At 37.0% G+C, this 22617-nt stretch overlaps 1 protein-coding gene across 1 annotated transcript in view; it reads left to right on the forward strand.

The window, feature by feature from the left end:
• csmd3b (CUB and Sushi multiple domains 3b) overlaps window positions 1-22617 on the forward strand; it is a 538328-nt gene that overhangs the window by 389530 nt on the left and 126181 nt on the right. The window contains exons 28-34 of the mRNA XM_063013213.1: window positions 22-160; window positions 1935-2122; window positions 2914-3108; window positions 3348-3464; window positions 15395-15508; window positions 16366-16461; window positions 22328-22531. Coding sequence (XP_062869283.1) covers window positions 22-160; window positions 1935-2122; window positions 2914-3108; window positions 3348-3464; window positions 15395-15508; window positions 16366-16461; window positions 22328-22531 — 1053 coding nt within the window. The remainder of the gene's footprint in view (window positions 1-21; window positions 161-1934; window positions 2123-2913; window positions 3109-3347; window positions 3465-15394; window positions 15509-16365; window positions 16462-22327; window positions 22532-22617) is intronic.

Here is a 22617-nt window from a genome sequence, read left to right on the forward strand (position 1 = left end):
ATGCATCATGTGTTCTCACAGCTCCTTGCGGTGGAAATTTGACAGACTCCTCTGGCTTTATCCTCTCACCCAACTATCCTCACCCATACCCTCACAGCAAGGACTGTGACTGGCTCATCGTCGTCAACCCCGACTACGTTATTTCACTGGCATTTATCAGGTAAATGTTTAGTCTGATGTATGCTGTGTTATCTTACCTTACACATCATCTTAATTTCTGGTTTTAATAATTTTAAATGAATTAATTAATTTGTGGTAATACTATTTCTTGGTTATTAAATGTAAACCATGCTACAGTACATAAATATATATTTTCATTTTTTGTAAGATGGAAATTAGCGTCACTGTGGCATAGTTGGTAGAGGTGGTAATACACAGCAACATGGGTCCTGTGAAGCTAGGTTCGATCTCAGAGACATGGTGTACAAGTTGTACAAGTTATTAGTAATTTTATATGCGTAACAGTTGCACCACAGTAGAAGTTTTGTGCCTTTCAAGCTGGTCTCTGTTAAGTAAAGCCCTTTGTCCTCTTTGGATCACTATCCCAGAAAAATAATTCAGCAAAAATGTCAATCTCTTAAAATCCTCCCATGAATATGGATGTGCTCATGCTGCTGATGTAATGAGGATGCTGTTTCCGACTGGATTGTTGTGTTTGATTTCCGCGTCTCTACAGCTCAAGTTAATAAGTACAGTAATACGCCAGTCACAACTCAGACAATAAAGCTTAGCAAAGCCCTCTAGGTAGCATAATTACCCAGGTCTGGCATTAAATGTGAGCTAGTATTATACATATTTGATATTCGATTCAGTACACTAGGGCTTAGCAGAGAAGGCAAGATTTAAAATGCAATTTAAATACATTTCTAATGAAAGGCTCTTGATCAGTTACTTGTCAGGCACTTTTATTACACACTCCATCACTGATATCATTTTTTAGTGAGGACAAAACAATACAGAGCAAAAAAGACTCCGTATGTAAACAATGCTACCACCCTGCCATGTCTTTACCCTTGCACTATCAGTGATGCACACCAGTCCAATTGTGACTAAACTAATTGTTTGCCAGTTGACAGCTCCAGAGGCAGTGTTGAGGAAAAAAGCTTCCATTATATGTGGTTATTCAAAAGATAATTGCCTTTTTAATATAGTAAAGAAGTGTGCCCAAATTTCTATGTTTGGATTTCTATTATCACACAGTGAGCTTTGATAGATTTTTTTTTTTTCGATAGTCAGTGAAGTGTGTTAAGCATGCTTCCTCCCAGCATAATAGAGAAAAAATTAGAGAATTTAATGCACTTCCAATCCAATTTCATGCAAATGACTAAGCTGATGGGGAATACCTTACAATCACACTGTATGATAGTATGAATGTGTGAATATTTATCTGTCTTGGTGACCAAAGAGCTTGGCAACTATCTATTGTGGTTATTTTTTCCTTTTGTATCTCAGTGAGGATGTGGGAATTCACTGCTTGAACACGTCTTCTGGGTAGTTATAGATTCTGTTGTGCAAGTATCACACACCCACAGAGGCTTTAAGATGATAAACAGAGCTTTAGATCTAGTGTAGCTAAAGCTCAGCTAGAGAGGGCACTTGTTATTTGTATTGCATATTATTGCCTACTGCGTTTATGCTTGTTACGCTTATTATTTCTGATGCAGCTATGCCAACACATTAAAATTTTCCAAAGCTGGCCCTAGCATGTCCAGTAAAATTATATAAGAATCAATGTGCTATTCCTGGATGACTTCCAGATGTAATTTTTTTTCCTTGTGAAACCTCCCTGCACTCTGTACACCTGCTTTAAAAGGTTTTGTCTCTGGTTTCATGCTGAGGTATAGGATTGGGTACCTCATACTGTTCTTTCATCACCATGATTGGCTGTTTAAAAGTGTTCTCTGATCTTCTTTCATCTTTCCTTTTCTCTGCAGCTTTAGTATAGAGCCAAACTATGACTTTCTGTACATATATGATGGGATGGACAGCAACAGTCCCCTGATTGGCAGCTTCCAGGACAGCAAGCTTCCCGAGAGGATTGAGAGCAGCTCAAACGCTGTGCAACTGGCCTTCCGCAGTGATGGCTCTGTCAGCTATGCTGGCTTTCACCTAGAGTACAAAGGTATGTATTGACATTTACTAGTGCTGACAGTTCAATTCACTTGGATTAAAGCCTAAGTCAGAACGATTTATCATGAATTGGATATACTAGATAAAAGAAAGGATGCATAGTTGGGGTATTTCAGCCACACCCAGTATTAAGAAAGTTAGGCATTCTCCATAGACAAACTTCAGTAGTACAGTTAAAATGACACCACACTAGCACTACTGTTTATCATTTTTACTAGAGCTGTCAATGTTACCATCAAGTTATCATAAAACAACATTATATAGAAACCAGTGCTCAGGTGCAACTCAAAAGGCCACACAAATAATTACACAGAAATAAAGAGTGTCAAAACATAAAACAAGTAAGTAAATATTGTATTTCCTCACCACTAAGTTCCAGGAGAAAACAAGAACAACACAATTTAAAATTAAAGTAGGAGCATTCGGGTTTCTATAACAGATCTAGATGTGCCATGCCAAGAATAAGCCAATGAGGTGTAAAACACACCACAACTTGACTCTGGAGCACGATCTAGAACTATTTTTGATGGATTGGGCTGGGCCCCCTATCAGGTCTTTATTATGGTTATTGATTATAACTTTGATTATTTAGAATGTTCTATTGTGTTTTTAAATATGTAGTTAATTAATAAGCAAATTTAATAGTATTTATCCTCGTTACTTGTAGAAAGATATTGAAAGATATATGATTTCCTGCTAAGTTAAGCAACAGCATAAAGAAAATAAGTCTCTTATTTGCTTAATTCTAACCCCTTTTCTCCTCCTGTTTCATTTTCATCTCAGCCAAGTTGAGGGAGTCATGCTTCGATCCAGGAAATGTAATGAACAGCACAAGGCTGGGTAGTGACTATAAACTCGGATCCACAGTGACATTCTACTGTGAAGCTGGTTACATGCTCCAGGGCCACTCAACACTTACATGCATCATGGGAGACGATGGCAGGCCTGGTTGGAACAGAGGCTTGCCCAGCTGTCAAGGTAAACATTAAGCAGAGAGAAAGTGGAATAGAATTTTATTTTACCCTACAAAATTGTTCTAGAATACAAGAGTCTACAGTTGCCCCTAATGCAAATGTCTAGGTAAAAACAACTAAAGCTAAAATTAAATAAATAAAAGAAAATAAATTTGATGTTTGTTATATCCAGTAACACATTTTATCTGTTATATGTTTCTATATTGGTAGTTCTCTATTGATCTTGGTTCTGTGTGTCTGCAGCACCTTGCGGAAGTCGCTCCACTGGCTCTGAGGGAACCGTTCTGTCCCCTAACTTTCCCAGGAATTATACCGCAGGCCATAGCTGTGTTTACTCCATCTCCGTGCCCAGGGAATTTGGTATGAGACTGCTTTTTATTTAACATTTAAAAGCCAGCCTTTGGTTTTTATAAGCTTTAAGCTACTAATTTTTAAATACAGCTGTGTATAAAGTTTGTCTGCCATCTCTACAGAAAATTCTATTTTCTTTTATTATCTCATTTTTTGGTTGAGCAGTCAAGCGAAGGTAAACAGCACAAGACTGTTGTTGTAGGACAGCAGCTGTAAAAAGTTTAACTGATGTAATTGTGAAGTTGGATTGTGTTATTGCTTTAAACATCCCAATCCTTGGAGATTTGTTTTGAAGTTCATGTTTTCATATTTTATTTGCATAAGCATTAGGCTACAAGAAACAAATTCATGAAACTTTTGGAATCTGTATACTCTAATTTTAATATGAATTATAAATATAGACCAACACATTCTGCCTAAGTGGTGGAACCAATTTTAGAAGCAGTGTTAGCAATAATGTTTCTTGTTGCTGCTGATTGGAATTGCACAATAACACAGCATCTCACTTAAGCTCTACAAACCATGTGGTTGATTCACTTGTTTTTTTGAGTCATTGTCCTAAAGAACTATCCTATTGTTTTTGCATTAGCAAGTTTATTGACTTTAGTTATTCCAAGCCATCTATGCAAAGCAGTCTGCTTTACAAACATCAGTAAAAGAATGGGGTGTTCTAAATAGTTCACAAAATTTGAGCGTGGTACTTAAATAGGATGGCACTGTTGCAACAAGCTGCATGCAGGCCTTACATCACCAAGCCCAATGCCAAGTGTTGGATGAAGCGGTGTAAAGCACGCCGCCATTGGACTCTAAAGCCGTGGAAACATGATCTGTGGCATGAAGAATCACACTTTGTCAGACAGGTAACGTTCTCCAGATTCGTCCAGACTGCCAGCTGTAAAGTTTGATGGAGTGATAATGCTATGAGTTTTTTTCAGGGGTTGACTTAGGCCCATTAGTTCTACTGAATGGAAGTTTTAATAGCAGACCAAGACATTTTGTATTATTGTATGCTTCCAGCTTTGTGGAAACAGTTTGGGGAAGGCTTTTTTGTTTCTTCATGACTGTGTTCAAATTTATAAAGCAAGGTTCATAAAGGCATGCCTGGATAAGTTTGGTGTGGAAGAACTTAAATGGCCCACACAGAGCCCTGACCTCAACCCTTTTGGGATGAATTAGAGTTGAAGGTTTGGTTAAAGGTTGGGATATATTATGTGCATTTTATAAATAACATACAAAATCTATGAATCCTTCTGAAGTCAGTGAATATGTGCTTGGACCATTGCTGCATTTATTTATGTTGATAGCTCATTAAAACGTCATAGTTCATAGGTTGTATTGATTTCTCTCAGGCAGGATGTGTTTTGTAAGTAAGTCAGCACCCAAAGGCCTTACTGGACAAAACAAAACTGTTGTTTTGTAATTTAATAGTGCCCCATTATTTTTTTGTTATCTGTCAGGTTTAATCAGGTGGAATAACATTTAGGGTTTGGGATTTACTCTAACTGGGGTATCCGGGCCATGTTAGTACTGACTTTTTTGTGGTCACATCAAGAGCATATCTGAACAAAAGATCAATAGGTGCAGAAATAGACTAATAAAGCAGACACTGTGTTCTGGTTTTAATTGGGTGAAATGTGCAGGTCGGGAAATACAAAAACAGAAAGAGAGTGCTGGTTTAATACATTACTCATCAATGGAAATGTAGAAAACAAGCTATTATTGTTTACTACAATATAAATTAAAATGTTTCTAATTTTAGAACAAACATTTTCATTTTGTTCTATTTACTTATTAATTTAAATTTAGTTATTACTTTAAAAAATCAATTTTAACTTAAAGTGCAATTTCACAACATAACATAAGTACACAAGCAATAGATGGCAGATTGTTATTTTCTTTTTCTTTTTTTTTTTGTAAAGAGGCGACATGGGTCCTATAGACTGTAATTACCAACAAATTTCATTCAAGCTTTGAAGGTACCAATTTTAAAGCATCTTTCTTGCGCAGCAATCTTTAAGCTTATTGCAATCTTAACATAGCTTTTTTCCATTTTCTTTATGCATTTTCTCCCAATTTTAGCGTAGTCAATTTGTCTTCCACTGCTGGGGATCCCTGATTGCAGTCGAGGTGGGTATATTGCTGCTCATGCCTCCTCTGACCCACGTGCAGCCCTTAGCGGAACCCTTTTTCACCCATGCAATCTGCACAGGCACCTCTCTATCTGCCAGTCAGGGTCCTTACACAGCGTTTGAAGACCCCTACCACATAGTCCGGTCATCCCTCCCTGCAGACACTGGCAATTATGCTAGCTAGATGGCGCCCAGCCAACCGTTGGCAATGCCAAGTTTCGAACTGAGGAATTCAGAATCTTGTGCTAGCGGAGGTGTGCTAGCGGAATATCCCTGGACTGTTTTTCATCAGCTTCTAATTCATGGCAGGTCTGTTTTTGTGGACAAAAGTGATCACTGTTCCATCAACTTATTTAAGGTCACAAGGTTCGTAATGGTATGAGCACAATGAGGTCACAGGCTGTAGTCAACAGTAATCACTAAATATGAATTAGGAGCCCATGCCACAAAGTTAGATAACATTATTGAATTTGTGAATCAATAGTTTAAAAATCTGTCAGATTTTTAGAAAATCAGATACTTTAAAAAAATTAGCTCCCTGGTAAGTTTTCTGACCTACGAATATGTTACTATTATACAAACTACTACAAACATCCATGACATAAGTACATGTCCTTTTTAATAATATACAATTTTTGTGCTTTACATCCAAGTAGCATATTTTTGTGGAATTTATTATAATGTTATTTAAACCCAAAAGCCACAGATTCCATAGAAAGTATATAAATATAAATATTGCAACCACCATATTCATGTACAGATTCAACAAAACATTAAGTTGTGTATAAAGTTTGAATTCCGAACTGTAAAAAGATTTATGTTCATGATTGAGTTTTTGTACCCTTCTCTTAAATCATGGTAATTTGTAGTTATCTATGCCTAGAGGGAGTTTGATCAGGAAAAAGTTTTCTACCTACTCATATATAAATGCATGCTAGTTTGTGGTGTTCTTTTTGAAGGGGAGGAATGTATTTGATTAAACTAATAGAAAAAAAGATTCTTAAACATCATGGATGTTTTGTTTAAAATATTTGAGGTTTGTTGAGTTGTCAGTTATTTGGTAAGCTTAAAGCAATTGTGGTCATTTTTACAAACTTTAGTGATTGAAGCTGAGGACAGGAAAGTGTATTTATGAATGAAAAATTTACTGTAGCCTACACCAGTATAAATAAATTGCTAGCCTCTGGCTGCTTTTTAAACAAGCTGGTGAATATAATGTCAATAATCAATATTCTGATCACGGATTTCAGCTCTTAACCTACAATTAATGCTGTGTTCAAATAGGTTGCCAGCCTGCTTAGTTAGCTAGTGATAAATATCCATTAAGATAGCTTCAGATCACTAACTGAGATTGGTGGTGCGCAAATTTGGCATGCCATTTACTGTAGTTGTGTACTGTTTTAGACATAGCCAAAGTAATTAATGTTTTGGTTTATTTTATTTGGTTTATTTATTCCCACTAATACGGAAATGCAGTCAGTATGTACAAGTACATTTATGTTTTCGTGTGTATTGGCACATCTTGTACAGTTCCTCCACCAGTTAAATAATGTACAGGTGGCCAAGACTCAGACAATGCATCAGACCTAGCTCTTTTTGTGAACAAGCTATTGAAATAGGTTCCAGAACATGTTTCCAAGCACAGAGAGGTTAGTTAAGACTCATGGGGATATGCCTGAGCCACCTGCATCAGAGTTCATACAGACTCATCTGAAGCATCTATAACATACAGCCACTACCACAAGCACTGCATTTATCAAAGAGAATAGAGAAGGTGTGGAGAAATGACAAGGTACAGAGGTACAAAAACAAAAGCCCAACTACAAATGACCATCATAAAGTCACTAACTTCTTGCCGCAATATTTATGTGCCAGAACTTCCCATGAGTATTGTGGATGTATTTGTGTTTGTTCAGCTTGTCAGTTCTGATTGGTTTAAGACAGTGCCCTATATGTCCAATAACAATGTTCTTAGAAAAGGTATAGGTTTTGTTCTTTTTCATGGTTTTAGGGAGGGCAATCACACTGTCAGAGTACAGAAAAATACCAGCACCATGTTTCATTTTTAAAGTATCTTTATAACCCAAGTAAACACAAAAAATAATTATTTTATTTATTAAAAGAAATGCTATTTAGCCCTACCCAGCCCTGTGTAATTAGTAATTGCCCTCTTAGCAACTAAAACAACAAGTTAACCAAATTTTCACTAGCCACACACAGGCATAATTACTGCCAGACCTGTTGAAGCTAAACATCACTTGAATAGAACCTGTCTGACGGTGACTAGAAGGTCTCAAAAAGCACATAATGATGCCACGTTCTAAAGAGATTCAAATACAGATGTAAAATGAACTCATTAAAATCCAACAATCTGGAACCATTGCAATGGCTCTGAGACTCCAGTGAGCCATTGTGAGAGCTATTATCCACAATGGAAAAAAACTGATAGTAGTGGTTAGCCTACCAAAAATTCACCAAGAACAAATTAATGACTCATAACAAAACAACCCAGATTAACATCTAAAGGAATAAAGGCATCACTTGCCTACAGTCAATTTACTTTCACATTACACCTGAAGAACATCATAATAACATTTAAACATATTGGTGGTAGTCTGGTGTGGCATTGCTTTAGCAGGACCTAAACAACTAAACAACTTGAATTCTGCTCTCCATTAGAACAACATAAAGTACAATGTCCACCCATTCGTGACCTGAAGCTCAAGCCCAGTTGGGTTATGCAGCATGGCAATGATTCCAAGCATGCAAGTAAGTCCACCTCTGAGTGGTTCAAAAGAAACAAAGTTAAGGATTTGGAGTGACTTAACAATGTTAAGGTTTTGGAGTGACCTAAATCTTATTGATAAAATTAAGCTTCTCATTAAGGGGTTTTTATGCTGGAAAATCCTCCAAAGTGGCCGAATTAAAACAACAATGCCAGGCAGAGTTTTTCTTTCTGTCAAATAATTTCAGTATTAATATTATTCCATTTGGTCAAAATGTTGTACTGTCATCATTAGGCTTATTTTATTGAATAAGTTTTATAATTATGACCCAATTACATATCATCTAATAATGACATTTGTATTAAAGAATGGCAAAGTTGAGATGCCAGGGTGGAGTAAAAACTGGCTCACCACCAAGTTTGAATCTTTGCAGTGCTATTAACTTGGACTGGCATCCAACTCTGGTGCAGTTGATTATACCTGACGGTTATTGTTGCCACAGAAATGTGACCTCTGCAGTCTGATCATAAGCTTAATTAAACAAAAGAAGAATGTACAGGCTGTTTATACAGTGCCTGTGCTGTGCCTTAATCCGCACATCAAATGTAATTCTTGAAAATATCATTACCAATTCGAGCAAGTTTATGCACAATTTAGCCTGCTATTTGTCTGCAATTTTTGCATGGCCTATGCAGCTACCTAGAGGTGAGCAGGTTTGACCAACATGAATTTATTTATTATGGAATAACATTATTCACAGCTAATCTATAACGTGAGCTGCTGGCAAACCTAGCCAAAAACTATTATGTCAATGTTAAGTAAAAAATATTTTTTTAATTGGAATATTTATTTATTATTTTGGATTCTGGTAAATAAATTCCACATTAATGCAGTGATGACATTACTAAAATGTCACCCTATTGAAACAATTTCTTACATCTATTTGACTAGAACACAACTAAATCAGCCATAGGATCCACTGTCTGGTCAACATCACTTATAAAGAGGGAATAAAGAGGGAATAAAGAATACATTATTTGGCCTTTTACAAGATTATTAGATAACTGCAGCAATAAACTCCAGTAGAGTATCAATGGGATTAGGTTAGTTCATAATCGGAATTAATATTTATATTGGTGTTAAATAAATTGAATAGCCTGTTCATTTACAAACCCCATTTCTAGAAATTGTCACCTAAAACAGTCCGCCAATACATTAGGAAATGCACCTGGAAACTCTATTACACAAAGAGAAAGGCGTACATCAGTTCTATGCAGAAACTTTCTGAATTCTTTGGGCCCGAGCTCATCTCAGATGAGCCAAATGATAGTGGATACGTGTGCTGTGGTCAGATGAGTCCACAGTCCAGCTTGTAGCTTTTTTTTTTCGGGAAAAAAAACAGACATCGAGTTTTCTGTGCCAAAGATGAAAAGAACCATCAGACTGATGAAAGGTGCAAAAGCCAGCATCTGTCATGGTATGGGGGTGCATCAGTGCCCATGATATGGGTGACTTGCATATGTGTGAATGTATCTTTGACATGAACGTGTATATTGTTTGAGACAATTTGAGACAAATGCTGCCATCAAGGTGACATCTTTTCCCGAGGTTATTTTAGAAAGACAATGTCAGGCCTCATTCTGTATGCGCTACAACTGTGTGGCTTTGAAGACACAGAATGTGCGTATGTGTGTTTGCCCAGAGTTTTTCTTTATTGAAAATTTGTGGTGCAGCATGAAGAGGAGAATCAGCTGCAACCACGGACCGTTGAGCAGCTGAAATCTTGTAAAGTAAGAATAGACAAAAATTCCACTTGCAAAACTGCAACAATAGCATCCTCAGTTCCTAAAACCTTAAAAAGTCTCATTAATAGAAAAGGTGATGGAACACAGGGGTAAGCATGCCATAACTTTTTTTGAGAGTGTTGCAGGCATCAAATTCTAAATGTTTTTATATTTACAAAATACAAAATGATATTGTATTTTGGAAATATTTTCTTTATACTTGTGTCAATTAAATAAAGATTGAAGAGGATTAACAAATCACACTTTTTAATGCATTTTACTAAATGTCCCATTTTTTTGGGGCAGGATTCAAAAGAGCATTTGTGCATCTGCTAAATTAAAATTGACTCTGCTTTACTCCACTCCTCCTTGGCCTAGTAATTTGTGTGTGCTTTTAAGCTTATGAGTGGCTGCTCATTCATACACTCAATCCATAATGCTTTCAGTGAACAGTTTTTGGGTTCATGTTATTTTAAGAAAGTAAAGAACTGAATGTTTCTACTAAGAACTGGACAGCTCTATAATTCAGCTCTGATGTTAATTAGCACCTGCCAGTACCTTCTATAACCCTGGTCGATAAACTTGCACTGCTGTTGCTCAGAGCAGAGCTGCTGTTTCCTCAAAGCAGTGCAGAGCAAAGCGTTCGTCTGGCATAAAATAGGTCACACTAAATTACTCAGAGACTAAAGTACTAGTCAATGTTTTTCTATAGAGATTGCATTGCTTTGTGTTTGATTTCATGCCATGAGTCTGTATGAAATAGCTAAACACCGTAGTAAGAAGTGTGTTAAACTTCATTCCAATAATGCCATAAATATAAAACTGTGTGCAAACTCACCTTCTGTCAGTTATATACAGCCAGATGCCAATTAAGGCAAGATAGGCCAAGTGACAAGTACATAGTAGCAGGCTGTCGCCAATTATGTGATATTTTTTTAGGTGTGGGAAGTAAACATGGACATATGCTCCTGTGACCTGCACCTGAAGCCCACTAAATCTTTATCAGGGTTTAATCTGATTATTAGCTACAGAACTGGTTATATCTTTAAACTTAGCACCCACCAGTATGCTGTGCTCAGAGTCTGTGTCAAGTTTTTTAGAGTTTCTAATAAACCAGACCGTAATTAAGTCTTGATACTGAATTACTGAGGGGTAAGAGCCTTGATAAGCTCTCCTTAATTTTGCACATCTTTCCAAACCTGAAGATATTAGTCTGTTTTGGATGTCAAGAAACTGCAATTAATTGGTGATATTGAGAGGTGGTAGTGTACTATTATGTATAGGATCTTCTATTACTTTCACAAAAACTAAATAGAACAGCATAGTTTGTTCATTTTAGTGTACATACCTAGTGTAATTTACGTGATCCCTGCTAAATATTGACGTTTTTATATCATTGTAAACTTAAGTTGTGTATTCTAGTTCTATTCTTGTGTTTGAATACCTTAGTTTTAATTTCAGCTTTTTCCTCTAGTTTATGGTGATGGAATATAATAAGATTTCACGTGATGATCAGTTTAAATATGAGAACACGTTGCCCTCATCCCACATCTGATTGTTAAGCAATAATGCAATAGCAAAAACAGGGTTGAGATAAACAGTGACAGATGCACTTGTCTATATTTTATTGTTCTCATCATTACAAATGTAAAGTAATTACATCTTATCCAGAGGAAAATGCATTGTGTTTATCTCACAGAAGGCAAAAACACACACCACTAAGGTGACTAAATTCACTCACTTCATAAGAAACACCTGTACACCTAGTACAGCAACTTCAAGTATAATTGACATCAACCATCAGAATGAGGTTCAGATTTAATAAAAGTGTTGATTTGTTGGGATTTTCATGCACATTAGTCGTGCACAAGCATTTACCTAGAATGGTGCAATATCGAGGGAAAAACATCCAGTAAGTGGCAGTTCTGCTGGCAGAAATATCTTGTTGATTGGGGTAATGGAAGATGACCAGACTGTTTTAAGCTGACAGAAAGGTTACGGGGATTTAACTGCTCTGTACATTTGTGGTAGTGAGAAAAGCATTTCAGAATAGCAAAAGCTCAAATTGTGGCAAAGTAATTGGTGCACCTAACAATCTGCTTGACTTCAATGATGCAATCATATGGACCAGAATCTCAAAGAAAGGTTTTCAGCATTGTGTGGGGTCCATGCCAGAAAGAATTGAGGCTGTGTTGAGATCAAAGAAAGGAATACTATACCAGTATTTGCATAATTATAATAAAGAGTTCTTGTTATTCCTAAGTCCTACCCATTGAACAATTTAATATGCGTGTGCTCTTGCCACTTGTATAAATGTTATTTTAATAGCTACCTGTTGAATGAAATCCTAAAATGATGGAATCCTTGTTGAGCTATTTAAACAGTAGTGTTACTTCACAGGGTACTGGTTTCTGGTTATAAATAAGTTGTAGGTAATAGGTTTGCAGTTATGTAACTCTAATAGGGCTACAGTGGGAGTCAAATCCTTGCAATATCTTAACAGCTAAAGTAAATGTTTACATTCAGTTGTAATGATTGTCTTCAGTATTTAATTATAATCAGAAAAAAATCACAAATATAGTTAAAATACAATATAGTTTATTTTGGGTATTCTGAAAATGGACTTGGCCAGAAATGTTAATATTTTGTTACTGCAGCAAGTTCTATAATGTCATTTTTCCTTTGTGGCATGACCGTATCCTTTAAAACAGACCATGGAACAGTGGATACTTTGTCAGGAAGTCAGGAAAAAATTAAATGGTTACTCCCAAAATGTGTCCGAAACAATGAAGCTTTGTTTGGTTTTCTGTGCTTTGAGTGAGAGGTTGAAGCAGTGTTTACTTGGATATTTATGTGCTTGTTATTTGTCCAGCTGGACTTTTTAGAATCACTTTAGGTAATAGTTCAGCAGTGTATGTGTTTATCCAAGTTAAGGATTAATGCTTCAGACCTCACCTTCTCTTTCCCCAGGCTTTCTTACAGCTCAAAAGAATGAAATAGAGTGAGACACTGACAGACAGAGACAAACACCTTATTTTCGAGCAGTCCTATTCTTGATGCAATAGGACAAATGAATCACAGCTCTTATATCCATAGGAGCCACTGGGCAAACGTTGGAGTGTGTTAAGTGCAAGCGAGCGTGTGAAACACAGTAAAAAACAAAAAGAAAGGCTGATGCATGGGTTCATCTCTGTAAAAGAAAGCCATGCTGAGATGTACACTGTGTGCAGAACAGTAACTTTCAGTGTGATCGTGCCATGTATTTATGGGCAGTCTGTTTTTGCAGCTGTGTGACTTTTTTTTTTTTTTTTTTAATGTGAGGACATTTCAGAGAAAACTGTCCACTTCTAATGGTGTGAGCCTGTCCAAGCCCAGTGCCTACTCAATTTTCTTTTATTTATTTATTTATTTTCATGTCACAGTCAGGGATATTTTAAACTTTGGGCTAATGGTAGTTACTGCTAAGCATGCTCAGGGGCAGCCATGGTATAGGTACCCATCAACCAAGGAGGGACAAAACAACTGTGTCAACAGGCAGCTAAGACTTATTGATGCCAGAGGGCAAGGTTAGACGTCTGGTACCAACCAACAGAAAGGCAGAATGAATACTGTGGCTTGAATTACAAATGATTTTAATACTATTGATGAGGTGAATGTGTCAACACATTGCATTAAACACTTATGTATATGGGGCAGCCAAGTCGCAGGCCAAAGTGCCTATGCTCACTCCTGTCATAAAAGGCACTTACAACAGACACACAGAGATCAGAACTGGACATAAGACCAATGTAAGAAGGTCAATCGCTCTGAAAAACTCTGTTTTCTTTAAGATTATGTGGACTGCTGAGTACATGTACACTGTTTACCCATTTAAGAGATGGCTCCACGTTGCGTGTCAGCTGTGCAAGTTGGTGGGGTTGGGTTGCAACTCCTGCATTGTTGTCCCCAGCTGAGTTGTCAGAGACAACAGCCAGAGTAGCTACTGTAGTTCTCTTTACTATCTCTTTTCTATCCACTTTCTCTCTTGAGGGCTGCAGATGCTTTTGTCTTTCATTTGTTACTTTGTGTCCATTATTTATGCATATATTTACATTCTTCTTTTTATTGTGTAGACAACATTGATCAGCCAACAGAGGCTGTAATCGCATTTAAAAAAATATATTTTAACTAAACCAAATGTGCCACAGCCCATATTTTCCAGTTAAACAGGTCTTAGTCTTCTCCTATAACATAAAGTTCTAAGCAGAGAGTACTAAGCAGGTAATTTAAGATAATTCTTTTTTACTGAATCTCTCCAGATCATTCCAAGGTTCTAGGTCTGCTCTTGTGCATTCTCCTCTTTAGCTCAGCCCACAGGTTTTCTGTGGGGTTTAGACCAAAATGACTATGACAGAAGCTTGGTTTTGTCTTCAGTGGACTATTTTTGTGTTGATCTGGACATGTTTTGGATCACTGTCCTGCTGAAGGATCCACTGATGACCCATTTTTATTTTTTGGCAGAAGCAGACAAATTCCTGTTTGAAATGCCCTGGCATTATATAGAGTTCATGCTACCATGAATCCTAACAAGGTCCCAATAGCTTTTGCAGAAAGGAAAAACACCCCACAAGATCACAGACCCTTCACCATACTTAACAGTGGACATCAGGTTATTTTCAGTGTAGTTATCCTTCTTTTTATGCCATAAAGCTATTGTATAATAAAAGTTTCATTAACTTAAGTTTAATTAAAGAGGTAGAGACACAGATTAGACCATCAACAGCAACATTATTGTATTTTATCAAATGCTGTAGTTGGCACAGTACAGGCAGGAAGCATTCTCCTGGCAATTGCTAAACCCAAATACAGTATGTCTCTCAGACTGTCAGGTATTCGAGCCTCATTTTTATTTCATTGTTTACTCTTTCTGAGTGTACAGACAGTGTGCTTAGTCAACATACAATCTTTTTCCTTGGGGAGGCTTCCCTCTTTTTTAAAGGTCCAGACTTGAGTGACAAATAATGGTGTACTTCTTTTTGTGAAACAATTACATTAGCACATTGTAAAACATGCATTTTGACCATTGTGAAATAATATAAAATAAGTCATATTTACCTTGGGAATATGCAGTATTTAAGTCTTGTTGTGAGCTCTCATTTGAAATAAATGGCAAGTTGTATTTGGATCTTTATTTATTGCTTTGGTTTTACACTATGAATTTCCCAAATGTATCTTTGAGGATAAATAAAGTGCATCTGTCAGTGTATCTTTGTCTATAAATGGCTTTAGTTTTAGTAAAAGTGTTTGTTTTTCTGTTGCAGTTCTTTTTGGGCAGTTCGTTTTGTTCCAGACGTCTCTAAATGATGTAGTTGACATTTATGATGGGCCCACACAGCAAGCCACTCTGCTCTCCTCACTCTCAGGCTCTCACTCAGGTAAAACTCACTGCTATTAAGGGATTCCAGAGATTGTTAGACCTTTAAATGGAAGACTTTTAAGGTTCTAAATAAAGCCATAAACGGACTTATTTCTTTAACATTACACAGTTATCTTTCTGAATCTGTAGTAGTGATCTATTGAACAGATCTAGTCTTTATATATAACAGCACGTAGTAGTAGCAGGGCTGTTGCTTTGGGGAAAATGTGACAATTACAGGGGCCTCAAATATAAAATAATTACTTTAAACTAATCAAATATTAGTTTGAAGTAAAAAAAAAAAAAAAAAAAAGAATTAGGGGTTACTGCAAATTAATACAAAGTTATTTTGTCTTATCATCTGCATTTCAACAAAAAACATTTTTATTTAAATGAGTGTCTCTCTCAGAATGATAATGCTCTCATCCAAAGGGCATGATAGGTCAAAAAATGGTATGATTCTTAAGAAATAAATATGCAGTGGCCTTCACAGTCAATAGATTTCATCCCATGTGAACAGCTGGGTGAGATTTTAGATGTGAAACAGATGTTAGTCATCATTCTGCTATCATCAAAACATGTTTTACCTGTAAGTGCAAATATAGTTGCCTTGGCACTGATTGAAATGATATTGCTTTCGAAAGGATCAATAAAGCAGGTCTGCTAAATGTCCAGTAAATATACCCAATTCCAGTATAAAAAATGCCACATTAATAAAAGGCTAAATGTCAACTTGGCAAAGTTGGCTATTATATTACTTAGTATATGTCTCTGTTAGGTCTGCTGCTTTGTAATAATCAATGTATTTAATATTGTCAGGCTGAAGAAATACATGATAGAGTTGTTCATTTTTAATGTATTTTTTTGTTCTTGCAGGCGAGTCACTGCCTTTAAGCACTGGAAACCAGATAACCCTCAAATTCACAACAGTTGGACCAGAAACTGCCAAAGGCTTTCACTTTGTATACCAAGGTCAGTTCAATTTTAGGTGGAGGAACAGCTTGTTAGCATATTGCAAAAAAAAAAAAAAACAGTTGCAGTTGGTAAGTTGGTTTGTCATATTTGACACTTTTGGAAGTTTTAAAAGAAACAAAACGAGTTTGCATTGCTTAAAAGACACATACTCGAAAGGCTGAGTGATTGGATAAAAGATTCGTTTAGTCTAAGTTATCCAACCCTATTTTCAGAAAAGTTGGGACAAGTAAAATGCAATAAAAGAAGAATCTGTGATTTGTGAATTCTCTTCAATCTTTTTTTAGCTGACAAAAGTAGAAAGAAAAGATTTCCAATGTTTTCTCTGATCAACATCATTGTTTGTAGATATGAAGATATAAGATACTTTATTTGTCATATATACATATACAGATGTACAGTACAATGAAATTCTTTCTTCGCATATCTCAGCTTGTTTGGAAGCTGGGGTCAGAGCGCAGGGTCAGCCATCGTACAGCGCCCCTGGAGCAGACAGGATTAAGGGCCTTGCTCAAGGACCCAACAGTGGCTGCATAGCAGAGTCTGGATTTGAACCGCCAATCTTCTGGTTGATAGCCCAAAGCTCTCCCCACTAGGCTACCACTGTCCAGATATAAACACATATTAGAAAATTACTGGATCTTCTTTTTACTGCATTTTACAAAATGTCCTGGATGTTCTGAAAATGGGGTTTCTAGTCCAGTATTACATATTAGAAGTCCAGTGAAAAGCTTATTTAGCAAGTTGTCTTTTTTTCTCTTGCATTTTCAGCTGTTAAAATCTGCCATTAAAAGGATTTTGAGTTCATTTGTGAAGAAATGCCGCATGAATGCCAAATAATTTTAATCTCCTCAATAAAACATTAGCAGAGTCTAAAAAGATTTGAACACAGTACAGTTGGTGTACTAATAAAAGCTGAATAAAATTGAATAGCTTTTTAAAATTAGAGTTTTACAGTGTATCACAAAAGTGAGTACACCCCTCACATTTCTGCAGATATTTAAGTATATCTTTTCATGGGACAACACTGACAAAATGACACTTTGACACAATGAAAAGTAGACTGTGTGCAGCTTATATAACAGTGTAAATTTATTCGTCCCTCAAAATAACTCAATATACAGCCATTAATGTCTAAACCACCGGCAACAAAAGTGAGTACACCCCTTAGTGAAAGTTCCTGAAGTGTCAATATTTTGTGTGGCCACCATTATTTCCCAGAACTGCCTTAACTCTCCTGGGCATGGAGTTTACCAGAGCTTCACAGGTTGCCACTGGAATGCTTTTCCACTCCTCCATGACGACATCACGGAGCTGGCGGATATTCGAGACTTTGCGCTCCTCCACCTTCCGCTTGAGGATGCCCCAAAGATGTTCTATTGGGTTTAGGTCTGGAGACATGCTTGGCCAGTCCATCACCTTTACCCTCAGCCTCTTCAATAAAGCAGTAGTCGTCTTAGAGGTGTGTTTGGGGTCATTATCATGCTGGAACACTGCCCTGCGACCCAGTTTCCGGAGGGAGGGGATCATGCTCTGCTTCAGTATTTCACAGTACATATTGGAGTTCATGTGTCCCTCAATGAAATGTAACTCCCCAACACCTGCTGCACTCATGCAGCCCCAGACCATGGCATTCCCACCACCATGCTTGACTGTAGGCATGACACACTTATCTTTGTACTCCTCACCTGATTGCCGCCACACATGCTTGAGATCATCTGAACCAAACAAATTAATCTTGGTCTCATCAGACCATAGGACATGGTTCCAGTAATCCATGTCCTTTGTTGACATGTCTTCAGCAAACTATTTGCGGGCTTTTTTGTGTAGAGACTTCAGAAGAGGCTTCCTTCTGGGGTGACAGCCATGCAGACCAATTTGATGTAGTGTGCGGCGTATGGTCTGAGCACTGACAGGCTGACCCCCCACCTTTTCAATCTCTGCAGCAATGCTGACAGCACTCCTGCGCCTATCTTTCAAAGACAGCAGTTGGATGTGACGCTGAGCACGTGCACTCAGCTTCTGTGGACGACCAACGCGAGGTCTGTTCTGAGTGGACCCTGCTCTTTTAAAACGCTGGATGATCTTGGCCACTGTGCTGCAGCTCAGTTTCAGGGTGTTGGCAATCTTCTTGTAGCCTTGGCCATCTTCATGTAGCGCAACAATTCGTCTTTTAAGATCCTCAGAGAGTTCTTTGCCATGAGGTGCCATGTTGGAACTTTCAGTGACCAGTATGAGAGAGTGTGAGAGCTGTACTACTAAATTGAACACACCTGCTCCCTATGCACACCTGAGACCTAGTAACACTAACGAGTCACATGACATTTTGGATGGAAAATGACAAGCAGTGCTCAATTTGGACATTTAGGGGTGTAGTCTCTTAGGGGTGTACTCACTTTTGTTGCCAGTGGTTTAGACATTAATGGCTGTATATTGAGTTATTTTGAGGGAAGAATAAATTTACACTGTTATATAAGCTGCACACAGACTACTTTTCATTGTGTCAAAGTGTCATTTTGTCAGTGTTGTCCCATGAAAAGATATACTTAAATATCTGCAGAAATGTGAGGGGTGTACTCACTTTTGTGATACACTGTAGGTTGCTGCACTGATGTACAAGTATTAAAGTTTAGGTCACATCAGTCCATTTTAATTTACTGCTGTCTTAAGCATTATTATACTTTTCTTCTCTACACAGGGATTTAATTAAATTATATGTCAGATACAGTTCCATTGTGCTGATTAAATGATGTTTATTATTTATACAGTAATTTGTTAGACTAAGTTAGAGGAAAATAAATTGTCCAGTCCTTTAAAATAATGTTAGTGTTACCACTTTGATTAATGATTTTGCCAAGTGTACTTCTTGGTGCATTCATAAGCACTGCGTAAATAATACATAACAATGCCAGATGATTTATGAAAGGCAGTTTTTTATTTATTTGTATACTAGTTATACAGAGAGAATATTTTATTATAAGTTCTTATATATTTTGAATTATTTGATTAATATTGTACAACACTAGTGTTCTAGGCCAGGGGTTTTCAACCTGTGGGGTGCACCCAGGTACTTGTCCAGGGGGGAGCGACATTACGAGATTTTTTACTTCTAAAACTTCTAAGCCATTTATCTTTCACCCACAGGAGACATATTTGATTAGTCTTGCTGAACACGCACACACGCACGTTTAATGTTATCCAGTTCAGTCTGAAAAAAAGACCATTGGCTAGCAAAACTTAAAAATAGGGCTAACAGCGAAGATAAATCAGTGACAAAAGCAATGACTGCTATTATAATACATGGGTGTGTGTGTCTTTAAGAGAGGTGTATAGTGGGAGATGTTCTGTTCACAGTATCGCTATAAGTAATTCAGGAGTCGATTCGTATGAAGCGAATCATGTACACGTCCTGGGTTTTTCTCCTAGTCAGCTCTTTGTTTTTACAGTTATTAATGAACGCTGAGGTTTTAAATAAACTCCAGCTACTGGAACATTTTGTGTGACTCGCTCTCCTTACTGGTCGGAGGCTGAATTAAACTGGCTATTACCACAGAGCAGTAGCCAAGTCAGACTCGTTTTGTCCGTGGAGCTAAAAGTTAGCTCACCTGAGTTTCTGTCAGTCAAAGCAGAATATCCTGAACTAACGAACTTAGCATTGATGTAGTTTTGCCTCTACTTGGCTCTGTGATGTCACATTTCCTGCTCTTACTACCAGCAGCATATGTATGTGCACAACGTTAATTATATTATTTTATATTATAATGTAATATTATTATATTGTTTATATTATTTTAGCTTGTCAAGCTAATAAAAGCTAAGTTGATTCCGGCTTATGGGGTGGATTGCGGGGGTTTGGGTTGGGGGGTGTGTGCACGTTCAAGGTCGGCACATTGAAGGGGGTACATGTCCAAACAGGTTGAAAATCCCTTTTCAAGGCAATGCTCTGTTTGTAAAATTATACACCATTTTAGTTTAAGGGCATTGAAAGAATACACAATACAATCATCCCACAATTAGCAGAAAATACAAATGAAAATTCAACCATGCAACAAAAAAAATTATGTAAAAGTGTCATTTATTTATTAAAGCAGTGGAGTGGAGGGTTTTTTATATTTTCATACATTTTAGAATGTGCCAAAACATTTTACCATGGTAGTTGCCCTTCCTTAACCACATTTGTTTGCTTAGGTTAGGCCGATAATAAAATTAAACTGTTTTCTGTTTTTCTTGTAAATAAATGTAAAGTTTTATTTGCAGCAGGCAGGTAAACAGTCTTAAGCTGAGGCAAAGATGGTCTAATCTATAAGATTTTAAACTTCTAGCTTTTTTTAGACACTGCAGGCGTTCAGTTAACATATGAACCAATATTAGTTTTTTTTATTGTTACTTTACACCTTAAACACAAAGTAATGTGTAACTTTGCTGGAACAAACCATTATTCAGAACAGTGCAGCTTAGCCAGAAATCATTTGATGTACACATGGAATCTGCTGAGCTTGGTGGAACTCATTGCTCAGCACTTTCAGGAGAACTGATGCCTCCTTGCTCAGCAAACTTTAAAACTTCTGCTTAGAAGTTTGAACATAAACCTTCTTACACAACTGTTCTTCAAAATCTTTATATTCAAGACACTCTTCCATAGACTCTGTAATGTTTAAAGTTTTGCAGATCTGTTGTAGCCCCTCGAGCATCTCTCCTCACTGCTCCATTGTGTCCTGTAAGCTTTGCAATGTCGCTCTTAAGCCACCCTTGGCTGTTTTTTTGGCAAATTGTTTTAAATCTGTTCCATGGTTACCAACTGCTCAAACAGCCAGCCAGTGAGATGTTTTCAAATAATGGCTTCTTAGGCACTCAGATAGTACAATTCTTTAGTCTGACCATTTTAAAAGGAAATGTTTCCTGGTAAATGTTTTGCATTTTAGAAGAACCTTAGAGTAAAGTGCTAGTGAGTGTCACCGCCAGACAAAAAAAAAAAAACAGATTCACTGCATAAGGTCATTAAATGCTTTCAATTCATTTATAAGTATTTTGTTGGGTAATAAAGATAGCCTTTTATTTTACTTAATTGCATGTATATTTTCTAGTTCAGTGGGTGACTTCACTCTCAGAGTTTCTTCAGTTTCTTGTTTCTTCAGTAATTGATTTCATTTTTTTTTCACTAAGTGATTTCAGAGTGACCATTTTTCAGTGATTTTAAACCTTTTGTTTTTCTCTAAGCCATGTGCTTGAGTAAGAATAAGACTAAAAAGAGACATAGAGTTTATGTGGTTAAGACAAAAAGGACCATCCAGCAAATGTGCAAAAGCCAAAATCTGTTATGGGACTGGCATATGTGTGAGGGTACCACTGATGCAGAGGCTTATATTAGGACTTTAGAGAGACATATGCTAGCATTAAGGTGATGTATTTTCCTGGGAACTCTATGGTTATTTTAGCAAGACAATGCCAGGCCTCATTCTTACACCTGCAACTACAGCAGGTCTGGCCTGACTGCAGTCCAGATCTATCTCCTAATAAGGATATGGAGAGAGTTGGACAAGCAGCTAAAGTCCTGAATTAAGCAGTCAATAAATACATATTATAAGAAAAAAGAACATAATTTTGTATACATTTTTTAGCTCATTTAGCATTACATATTGTGCTTTTGGTGTGACAATGCACACTCCTACAAAAAGTAGCAATGTTCATTGCCATTTTTTTGGTCTGGTCTCTTAATGTAATGTGTTCAATAAAGGTATGATAAGTCTAACTATTTTTATGTTATGACTTAAAAAATTGTTTGTTTTTTCGACCCAAATAAAATATAATGTATTTTTAAGGAAGGTAGTTTAAATTACATGCGAGTTGTTTTTAATATTCTCCAAAGCTGTGCCACGGACCAGTGCTACACAGTGCAGTTCTGTGCCTGAACCCCGCTTTGGAAAGCGCATTGGCAACGACTTTGCTGTAGGCTCAGCTGTAATGTTTGAGTGCAATCCTGGATACACACTCCATGGCTCCACTGCCATCCGCTGTGAAACGGTGCCTGACGCCCTGGCACAATGGAACGACACTCTGCCTACCTGCATGGGTAAGTGTTTTTAGCATTTTTTTACACCCACCATCCAATATGATTGATTAAAATGTTCATTATAACACAATAAAGCAATGGCGGGA

Source organism: Trichomycterus rosablanca, chromosome 2 (genome assembly GCF_030014385.1).
Source record: "Trichomycterus rosablanca isolate fTriRos1 chromosome 2, fTriRos1.hap1, whole genome shotgun sequence".
Lineage (NCBI taxonomy): Eukaryota > Metazoa > Chordata > Actinopteri > Siluriformes > Trichomycteridae > Trichomycterus > Trichomycterus rosablanca.